At 40.1% G+C, this 11,572-nt stretch overlaps 1 protein-coding gene across 1 annotated transcript in view; it reads left to right on the plus strand.

Annotated features, from left to right (window-relative positions):
- brpf3b (bromodomain and PHD finger containing, 3b) overlaps positions 1-11,572 on the plus strand; it is a 22,068-nt gene continuing 10,496 nt past the window's right edge. The window contains exons 1-7 of the mRNA XM_061736619.1: positions 1-263; positions 4,757-6,318; positions 6,471-6,627; positions 6,740-6,871; positions 7,684-7,812; positions 9,099-9,411; positions 11,118-11,408. Coding sequence (XP_061592603.1) covers positions 4,781-6,318; positions 6,471-6,627; positions 6,740-6,871; positions 7,684-7,812; positions 9,099-9,411; positions 11,118-11,408 — 2,560 coding nt within the window. The 5' untranslated portion in view covers positions 1-263; positions 4,757-4,780. The remainder of the gene's footprint in view (positions 264-4,756; positions 6,319-6,470; positions 6,628-6,739; positions 6,872-7,683; positions 7,813-9,098; positions 9,412-11,117; positions 11,409-11,572) is intronic.

Consider the following 11,572-nt stretch of genomic DNA (forward strand, 5'->3'; position numbering starts at 1 on the left):
GACTCCAAACAGCTAGCCAACTAGCCGCGAGTGGCTAGTGTTTTATTTTACATTACCGAGGCAATAATAAGCCGTGTCTCGGGTTATCAGTGCACACATACTGTGCTCTGTTTTCAGCATGTTTTTCGGGGTTGGCTGACCAGCCTCCGAAGCGCCGTGTAGCGGAGGAACGGTGAAGATATCGAGATAAACCGGCTGCATGAGAAAAGTGTCTGAGACTAACGGTAGCTGTTAGCTTCGCTCCGGCCAGGCGACCACAATAGGTAAGAAATCTCACATTTTACCCTTCATTTCACGTTGATTGGTACTGGTATTTGATGCTGTCAGTGTAAAAGGAAAAAAAAAAATCCAAAAAGCATCAAATTATTCAACCTACTGCTCGCTTTTATATATATAAATATATATATATTATTATTTTTTGACTTCAAACGCTGCTTTTATTCAAAGAACTGTCACAGAAATTACAAAACGGAGTCGATATGGTGAAACTACTGTCAGGACGTTTACCGCAGAGGAGCTTTTAACAGTATTTAAAACTGTAAATATGGCTGACATTTTACTTGTAGCGACAGTGGTAATTATGACGCTGATTGGCTCGCTGACCTGTCAATCAAACCTCCCTGAAAGCTGATTGGATATCACCGCTCTGTTGTGATACACCCAAATACTTGCACTGTATCTCTGTAAGATAAAGTTGAAAAGAAGAATAGTAATTACCGGCTGTTTTAGATTTGACATACTAATTCACTTATGACAGCTAAAAATACAATACAATAACTGTGCAATAACCAGGACAGTGCAATAACTTGTGCAATATTTTTCTATCCATATGATTCTTTTTATGGCACTTCACTTTTTATTTTTTTATTTTTTTGTTGTTTTTACCTTTTATTTCTATTTCTATCTTTATTTTTATGGGTATTTGGCTTTTGGGATGTTTGATTTGTAAATGACAGTGCTGTGTGTGTGAGATGGAGATGTCAATTAGTTTAGTTTAGTTTATTGTTTTGCACAGTTTTTTAAAAATATACAGGAAATATCAATGATAAAAACTATAGGTGCAGGAAGAGGCAAAAAACCCAATGGGCTTATTTGAAGCCTCCACCGAAGATATTAAAATTTCATGTCAAGATTAACATACAAAAAACAGAAAGTAAAACTACACAAAAGTGATGGCAAACTAATAATGCAATATATAAATAATAAAGAATAAACAAAAAAACAAACAAAAAAAAACAAAAAATAAGTGTGTGTGAGTGTGCATGGGATATTGTTTTTACAACTTATGTTATATTGACTCCTGAGCGAATAAGATGGTACATGTCACTATCAGTGAAACACAAAAAAACAAAAAGAACATGGATACATGAACAACAATACATTGGGAAAACAGTTACAAAGCAGCAGTCAAGTGGTCCTTCAAACGTCTTTTGTAATATTTCAGAGAGGACAAGCTCTTTGCCAAGTGGGAAAAATCATTCCACAATTTAGTGCCCCTAAATCTCACCGAAAATTTAGAATTAGATGTAGAATTTCCCCGAGGGAACCTCGCAAAGGGATTAATAAAGTAATCTGAATCTGAAATGTTTTAATACAGTGGTTTATTCGTGCATATAAACTGGATGACAATGAGTTTCATGAGGCTGTATATGTAAAGGAATGTTTACATTACTTCAGACGTTTTATTGTCATTTTACAAGGTATACAACGAAATTAAAAGCAGCACGTGTTTTCCTTCAAAAAAAAAATTAAGTAAAAAGTAGAATAAGTATAAAATAGTACAAAATAAAATAGAATAGACTCTGTAAAACGGTATAGTCAACACTAAGGCAAGGCAAGTTTATTTGTATAGCACAATTCATCACAAGTAATTCAAAGTGCTTTACATCAAAATTAAAAGCAGCAACACACAATTAAACAGTAAATAAAATGATAGGAAAAGAGGTAAAATAATAAAAATCAGAACCAGGTTTATTGGCCAAGTCAGGGCAAACAAGACAGGGAATTTGACTCCGGTTATTTTCGCTCACTGTACAGTAAATGGACAAGTTGGAGCAGACCTCAGGTCTACAGGAGGTTTGTTCCACCAGTGAGGAGGAGTCCTAAAGACCTTGCTTGGTTCTGGTTCTTGGGACACACAAACCAGATCCAGATGAACCTCAGGGGTCTGGGAGCTTCATAGGAACTAACAGATCAAGCATGTATTTTGGTCCAAGACCATTCAGGTCTTTGTAGACCAGCAGTAAGATTTTAAATTCTATCCTTTGACTCACTGGAAGCCAGTGTAGCGATTTCATGACCGGTGTAATGTGGTCCAGTTTCCTGGTATTTGTAAGGACTCTGGCGGCAGCGTTCTGGATCAGCTGCAGCTGCCTGATTGATTTCTTGTTAAGGCCTGTAAAGATGCCATTGCAATAATCCAATTTACTGAAAATGAATGCATGAATATGTTTTTCCATGTCTTGTTCAGACAGAAACCCCTTCTAGCAAGTTTTTCAGGTGATAATAAGCAGATTTAGTGATAAACTTTAGATTGCTGTTGAAGTTCAGGTCTGAGTCAATAATTACACCAAGATTCTGGCTTGATTTGTAGCTGTCAATGACATGGAGCCAAGGTGAGCGCTGATCTTTTCCCATTTTTAGGGCCAAAAATGACTAACATACCTGCCAACACTCCCGATTTAAGCGGGAGTCTCCCGATTTTCAACCATTTCTCCCGCCCTGCTCCCGATTTGTAATTTCTCCCGCTTATCTCCCGATTTTAAAGTGAAATGAGTCAATGGTGTTTCACGTGTCGGGGTTCCTGCATGGATGTATTATATTAACGGGTTCCTGACAAACCTGGCAACCCAACCCAAAAGCACTGCCTACGTCCAAGCTCCGCCCCATGGAGCTGCTGCGATACGTTAACGTCGCCGCCATATTGGATGTGGCAAGACTGCGCTGTAAACTAATACAAGTAAATGGACTTATTTTCATAAAGCGCCTTTCTACAAAGAAATGTACGTTGTACGTCTCATTTATTCATTCACACACGCACTAATATACTTGGGAAACAGTTAGGCACCAAATATAATATATTTAATTTTCTCAGATGGCAAAAATAAGAACTTTATCGATCCCACAGTAATTCATGTTATATCAGCTATAGAGAACAAGGTAGTGCCGAAAAACAATATATATATATATCCCCCCTCACAAAAATAATAAAAATAGAGAAACATATTCTCTCATCAGCAAAGCATATTTTACATAAACATATTTAAAAATGTTTAAGTTACAAAATAACATATCTGAACCATTTTTCAGATTTTTTTCAGTTATTTTATTGTTTGGAAAATGGTTAAAATATGTTATTTTGTTATTTGAAAATTTGTTTTGTTTGAGAAAATGCTTTGAAAAAAAGCTGAGGGAAGAGTTGGTGGAGAATCAAGTCATAGCAAGCAAGGATCTCCCACAGGAAGAGAGAGTTGAAGGTTCTGGGTTCTTCTAGGGAAAGAGGAGAGCTTTACAAATCTGGCATCACTGATGAAGGCAATGCTCTGCATCCCTCACAGCAATGCAAGCTCAGAGAGCTCATTCAGCATGGTGGAAAATATCCTCACAGAAAACACAATGAGTATGGATAATTCTACTCTTTGCGCACTCCTTTCTTGCAAGATTAACCATACCAGCCCTGGTCACAAGTATGTTCCCTCCAAGAAAGTGATTGAAGCTGCAAAGTCTGACACCTACAATTACAACAGGTCCTTGGGTGTCAAAGGGAACCTGGAAAATTCTACAAATATTGTATTTTATTGTTATTAATACTAAACTTATTTGGCTCCAAGAAGGCTGTAGAATCATTTTGGGAGGTACAGTTTAGCACATTTCATTGTAGCTATGGATTTAAAGCTCATTAAAAGTCGCCTTGTTTATATCAGGGCGGGGATGTTGTGAGTGGAGCATTCCAACCGCTACCACAGAAAATCTCCCTCTTTTTCACAGCCCAATGTTGGCAGGTATGGACTAATAGAAAACGACAGCAGCCGACTTGTCAGAATACAGAGATTATGTTGTAACATTATTAAGAAACATTTATATGTGAAGTAGGAATGGGCGATATTTTACCGTTCACGATAAACCGTCATAAAAATTCCCCACGGTAAGAATTTGTCATCTCACGATAAAAACGATAAATTGAGGAAATGAGAAAAAAAGACGGAAAGAAAGAAATGAGCCTGAAAGAAAGAAAGAAAGAAAGAAAGAAAGAAAGAAAGAAAGAAAGAAAGAAAGAAAGAAAGAAAGAAAGAAATGAGCCTGAAAGAAAGAAAGAAAGAAATGAGCCTGAAAGAAAGAAAGAAAGAAATGAGCCTGAAAGAAAGAAAGAAAGAAAGAAAGAAAGAAAGAAAGAAAGAAAGAAAGAAAGAAAGAAAGAAAGAAAGAAAGAAAGAAAGAAAGAAAGAAAGAAAGAAAGAAAGAAAGAAAGAAAGAAAGAAAGAAAGAAAGAAAGAGAAAGAAAGAAAGAAAGAAAGAAAGAAAGAAAGAAATGAGCCTGAAAGAAAGAAAGAAAGAAAGATTCCCTTTGATGACACTTTTTGTATCGGTATTTTTTTTATCGTCATTTTTATCGTTATCGGGATAAATGCCAGAAATTATCGTGATACATTTTTTTGTCCATACCGCCCATCCCTAATGTGAAGTATGTTTTTATAATGTCTCTTAGTTATTGTACAGTATCAGTTTTCTTATTTTATTTTATTTTTTTAACTAACAGGAGGGAAACTGTGACAAGCGGCCCATGAGGAAGCCACGTCGGAAAGGCCAAATGGCCGGAGGAGGTGGAGAAGACGTCAAAAAGTCCAATGGGACAGTCAAAGGGCGTGGAGGGGCCCGCCAGAGATCTCCATCGCCTTACAGCCTCAAATCCTCTCCAAGCAGAGAAACCCTCACCTATGCCCAGGCTCAGAAGGTGGTGGAAGTAGAACTGGATGGGAGGCTTCACCGCATTTCCATCCATGATCCCTTGGAGGTCATTACAGACGATGAGATGATGGCTCAGGACATTAGTGAATGTAACAGCAACAAAGAGAACAGTGAGCAGTCTTCATCTCCCCCCAGCACCAACCAAGCAACCCGTAAAGCCATCACACCAAGAGGGCGCAGAAAAGACTCCAAATGCTTTTCTGTCAAGGCGAAGCAACCTTCCAAGAACAATTGCACCAGATCGCAGCCCCAGTCGCCTGAAAAACTAAACTCATCACACCATCACCATATGACTCTCCCTGAACCTACGTTTCGTGCTCTGGAAAGCTTCACGCCAGTGGAGACGCCTCTCCTGCCTGCAGCGTATTACCGTTACATCGAACGCCCAGCTGAAGAGCAGGAAGCGGTGGCCGAATACGACATGGATGAGGAGGATACTAACTGGCTGGAAATGGTAAACGCCGGTCGGACTTCAGATGGGTTCTCAGCCGTCTCACCGGACAATTTTGAGCTGTTGGTGGACCGATTAGAGGAGGAGGCATACAGAGAAGCCCGAAATCGGGCACCTTCTCAAAGCACTATTGACGACGATGCCTTCTGCTGCGTGTGCCTGGATGACGAATGCCTCAACAGCAACGTCATCCTCTTCTGTGACTCCTGCAACCTGGCTGTGCACCAGGAGTGTTACGGGGTGCCCTACATCCCCGAGGGCCAGTGGCTGTGCCGCTGTTGCCTCCAGTCCCCTCAGAAACCCGTTGACTGTGTTCTTTGTCCAAATCGAGGCGGTGCCTTCAAACAAACAAGCGATGGACGCTGGGCACATGTGGTCTGTGCTATATGGATCCCTGAGGTTTGCTTTGCCAACACTGTGTTTTTGGAGCCGGTGGAAGGGGTCAGTAACATTCCCCCGGCGCGATGGAAACTGACATGCTACCTGTGCAAGCAGAAGGGCCGCGGCGCATCCATCCAGTGCCACAAGGCCAACTGCTACACTGCGTTTCATGTAACCTGCGCCCAGCGCGCCGGCTTGTTCATGAAGATTGAGCCGGTGCGGGAAACAAACACCCACGGCACGACGTTCTCAGTTAAGAAGACAGCTTTTTGTGAGGCCCATTCGCCCCAAGGACAAGACACCGGGTCGGATGAGGAGAGTGAAGGACGGGTGGTGGGCAGCAGGGGGAGGGCTAGTAGAGGACGGAGTGCCTACACGGAGGGGCCAGCTACACCAAAAAAAGGCAGAAAGACTGAAGATGATGTCAAGTCAGATAAAAAGAAAGGGAAGAAGAATACAGACTTAAAACCAACACAATCTGGTTCACCACAAGTCCCAGTGCCTCACATACTTCCAGCCAGGTTAAAACCTCTATCACTTTTATTTGTTTTTATTTGTATGTTGTTTTCTTTTGCTGTTCAATTTAGCATCAATTTAACTTTTTTTTAGCTGTTTTTCCTGTGATTTTATGAAATTTGATAGTAAGATAAATCTGTATATCCTGTGTTTACAGGCTGAATATCATCAGCAAAGGAATCCTCATCCAAAGGAAAAACCAGTTTATGCAGCGGGTTTATAGCTACTGGTTACTGAAACGTCACTCGAGAAACGGCGTGCCGCTGGTCCGGCGTTTGCACTCTAACATTCAGACGCAGAGGACTACAGAACAGGTCCGACCAAGAAACTGAACTCACTCTTTTCTTTTTCTTTTTTTTATTTATTTATTCTGACAGTTTTAAAGTGTTTCTACAAGTTCTTAAATTAGTTTTCCTTTTTTTTTAGCCTGAATTGGATGAGAAGACTTCCGCAGCGAGAGAAGCGCTGAGATATTGGCAGAAACTTCGGCACGATCTTGAAAAAGCGCGACTGCTGGTGGAGCTCATACGAAAGAGAGAGAAGCTCAAACGAGAGCAGGTGATTTACATTACATGAACTGCTCACGCTCGTTGGCTGAGGCCCTTCGTATTCAGGCTCATCTTTTCACCATTTACCCTTTCAAAAAAAACATGTTTAAGAGCTGGAAGTTTGAAAGTCAAATTACTTGGACAATATTCAGTCACATTTTGAAGCATCCTCCAATTCAATCAGTGGTTCTCATATGTTAGTCCCCTTATCTTAGAGAAAAATAGACAGTCACTTTCACCAAATAGCATCTCTCCACCACGAGCTACATGAATAAACTGGGAGCTGTAATAATAAATGTGACACTTTCCATTAAGGGGGAACAAAACTCTCTACTATTAAAGGCCCTTTCACAATCTGGCTCGTAGGTTGTTGACATTTTTTGGCTCATGGGTTCTGACAAAATGACAAGAAAATATCAATAAAAACTATATTAGAATCCAATTTAATTTGCTTATTCTTTTCGTCGGACAAGAATATTTAGGTTTTTTTAAATACCTGACATGTTTCGGCAATTACTTCTGCCTTCATCAGAGAGAGTGGTGACTGATGAAGGCGCTGAAACATGTCAGATATTTAAAAAACCTAAATATTCTTGTCCAACGAAAAGAATCAGCCAATTAAATTCTAAAGCCATGGACAAAATGAACTTTATTAAATCATATATTAGAATCCAAATTAACATCAAAACTGTGGAAGAAACAAAAGAGTGTATGTGGTCATAGAGATGTTAATGTTGATGGTTGAGCGTGGTAATGTGGTAAATGTGCGCTACGTTGGATGCTGGAACTCGATGTCAGATGCATCTTTTCTGTCCACTGCAGGTCAGGGTTCAGCATGCGGCTCTGGAGATGCAGTTGACCCCGATGCTGGTGCTGCTTCGCTCAACTCTGGATCAGCTTCAGGAGAAGGACACGGCCCAGATTTTTGCAGAGCCCGTCAACATAAAAGAAGTCAGGTTTTTTCTTCTTCTAAATATTTGGGTTTATTATATTTCTTACAGTTGATGCACTCACATGTTAGCAGAATGCTGTTGGTGACAAACCATTTACATTTTTTAGCAGAACACCTCAGTCATGTTGAGTCCTTTACAAGGTCATCTTCCGCATGAATCAGTGCGGAAGATGACCTTGTAAAGGACTCAGAGGATATCAGGATATCAGTCTGATATGTGATTGTTTAATAACTACTAGGACTACATTTCATGTTGTCAGTGAGTACCATAAATGTATAAGTAGTATATTGAAAATAGAAAATAACATTAAAGTAAAAGTAAAAAACAGGTCTAATAGGAGATTCAACCGAGTGCAGTTGAGCCATATATGTTTGTGTTTCTGTCGCATTGCTGATGTTTGTTTTTAATGTCCTGTGAGACCATTTTTGTAGACATGAATACTGTTTCATATATGGTAGTTAATTTATTTTATTTAGTCGTTCTTTGACCAGGAAGGTCCCGTTGAGTTCACAGATGTAATTTCTTTTAATGGAGTTCTGGCTCAGAAGCAGCAGCAGCAGCTCATCGGACAGACACAAGACAGAGTTTAAAAAAGAAGCATACTTAGAATAAAAACAGAGAACATAAAACAATTAAAAATTCAACCAATATGAAAAGGAACTAAAAGCAATGACGGGCCAGTTAATGTCTTTCAAAACAGATTAAAAGTGAAATAGGGACATACACTACAGCATAAGTGTTTACACCTGGATTTTATATTTTATTCTTCAGTTATTAAATTGTGCAAAACCGTAATCTGAGCAATGGCAGGCATGGGATGGAGAATTTAGAGGGGTCAGGTCCATAAACTTGAAAAATCTTTGAAGTTTGTGTTTATTCCACAAGTTTCATGTCTTGCAATGTTGTTTTCTGATGTTGTACGAGTTGTGTGCTGTTGCCAGTGACTAAAATTAGAACCAGGGTGCTCAAATAAGGTTTCCCAAATCACAACTGCAGGATGTTATATTGAAAGCTGTTAAAATACAAGTGTTTAGTCTCAGCTATTTCTTCTGAACTGGTTGGTAACGTTTGGGTTGAACTCTGAGTCTCTGGTTAGAAAATATCTTGCAACAGATTCTCAGTATGCTGCTGGTAAAGTGTTGATTTTAGATTCAAGTAGGATCATTACTCTGTACAACTTACATAACATGTTCCTGTTATTTTCAGTCTTTTAACTCCCACTCTTTGTATGATTTTGATAAGGATCTTTTCCTCTAAAGTTTTGTTTTTTTTCCTCGTGTGCAGGTTCCAGACTACCTGGACTTCATAAGTCAGCCGATCGACTTCTCCACGATGCGCTCCAAGCTGGAAAGTCATACCTACCGCTCGGTGGCCGACCTGGAGGCCGATTTCAACCTCATGGTGTCCAACTGCCTCCTCTACAACACAAAAGACACAGTATTCCACAGGGCCGCGCTGCGACTCCGAGACCTGGGGGGGGCCATTCTGCGTCACGCCCAACGACAAGCCACCAACACCGGCCTGGACCTGGACACCGGCATGCTGCTCCCAGAGTCTCCCCAGAAGAGAGACTTTTACAGCTGCAGCTGGGAGGATGGTAAGTTGCAGCTCCTTTGTAGCACATCAGATAGCAGAATGGGGACACGACCACCAGTTTATTTCTATTTTTGTTCTGCATATTTTCCCTTTTTAACGGAAAAATCTGAAGGTGCTACAGACATGTGCAAAAGTTGATTACTCCTCTTTTAATCCTGTTATTTCTTTTCCTCTTTGTTACAACATGCTAGAATAGTACGTTGTGGATCTTTAGTACTCTGCAAATATTAAATACGTTTACTTCAATAATGCTTCATTGATCTCAGAAGGGAAGTTATACACAATCTCAAATGAACAACTACATATTATTTTTTCAGTTTTCTTTGTTGCACCTAAATTCAGTCAAAAAGGAAAATACCCCTTAATGTATAGCACAACTCAACAACAAGAGACATTAAAATATCACATAGTTGAAATAAAAAGCATAATTTAAGTTCAAGATCCACATTTTAATAGCAATAACTCAAAGTAGTTGACCCCCGTGTGACTTTATCATATGGTTGTGGAGGAACTTTGTCCCATTCGTCTTTGCAACGTTGCTTCAGTTTAAAGCGTTTTTTGGGGTAATTTACATAAACACAGCTCTCTGTAAATCATTTGAATTGGCTGGAGGTCCCTACTTTGATCTGGCTTTTTCCAAAAAACTTCATTTGCTTATTTTCTTTTTTTTCTTTCTGATAAGATTTTCTGGATGCTAATTGTCCTTTTGCATGACCTAATTTCAGCCAATCTTAAGTTGTCAGTAAGCATCATGTTTACGTGCGTTTAAAAGAGCCGGACTTCATGGTCGTGTAAACACGAGACCCGCTGACTGAATAAATAACACAGCTGACCACGAGGTAATGCTTATTTTCCCACATGATGGTATGATATTTAACACTTTTAAATGTTCAACAAATTCGTCCTGAGCTTGTTAGAGAAGATTTATTCTGTATTTTGTGCCCGGTGTGTCTGTCAGCATTGCTTAAAGTCGTGCAGACTGATTTTTTTTTTTTTTGTAGGCGTGACGGTGTTGCCTATTTAGGGTGGCTGCAGGTCCTTAAAAAGTCTTAAGAAGTCTTAAATTCCATTTTTGCTAAAATAAGGCCTTTTAAATGTGTTAATTTGTCTTAAACCTCAATCCAAGGGCATTAAAAAGTTTATTTCATCGTTTTGAGGAGAATCTCCTGCTGAGGTTCTAAATCTGTGTTGCCAGATTGGGCAAGTTTCCGCCCAATTGGGCTGAAAATATATATTTGGGCTGCTTTTCCTGGTTTTTACTAAATATTTAGGAGAAATTATTAACAAAAAAGTTGCCATTACGGCAGAGAAAAGGAGAAACTCACTGATATTTGATTTCCTTTAATCTACTCAATTTAATTGTAGTTTTTGTTTTGAGCCTGAACTTTTTTGGGCTATTTGTGGACAGTACTTAGTGGTGTTGTGAAGCTTGAAATTCATTACGCATTTAATCATTTACGGTTTGAACATAGAGAATGTATGATTTGGGCTGCTTTTTCAGTATTTCGGTGGGTTTTACGTCATGTTTGGGCTGGAACCTGCCAGATCTGGCAACCTTGACCTCAGCACTGGATTTCTTAGTGACTTTTTTTGAAAACTGTATTAAAAAGTCTTAAATTTACCTTGGCCAAAGCTGTAGACACCCTGACATTACACAATCATACTGAAGATGATTACACTGTTGAACTAACGCCGAGACGTCTTCAGTCGACAGTTTGCTGGATCCGGAGAACCGGCTCCACATGTCGGTGGAGGAGCAGCTGAAGGAGCTTCTGGAGAAGCTGGACTTCGTGTCATCCATGCGCTGCAGCGGCGCTCGAGCTCGACGCATCCGCCTCCTCCGTCGAGAGATCAACAATATCCGCCACAGGCAGGGCCAACCGCCCCGCCACGGCCTCCACAACGGCCACCTCAAGGACGACGACGAGGACGAAGACGAGGAGGAAAGCGACGACAAAGACGTCAAGGCGGATAACAGCTTCTCGTCCTCGGACAAAGGTGGGTGTCGGAAAGCTTCGAGCCGTCAGCAGTATGAAGTTACCAGTGCATGAACCTTTTTTAAAAACAAAAAAAAAAGCCACTTTTGTTCAATGAGACCAGTTGTGAACATGAGCTAACGGAACATTGTCCTCAGGTTATTGAGCCAGGGTTCCCCCCACGCA

Source organism: Cololabis saira, chromosome 12 (assembly GCF_033807715.1).
Source record: "Cololabis saira isolate AMF1-May2022 chromosome 12, fColSai1.1, whole genome shotgun sequence".
Lineage (NCBI taxonomy): Eukaryota > Metazoa > Chordata > Actinopteri > Beloniformes > Belonidae > Cololabis > Cololabis saira.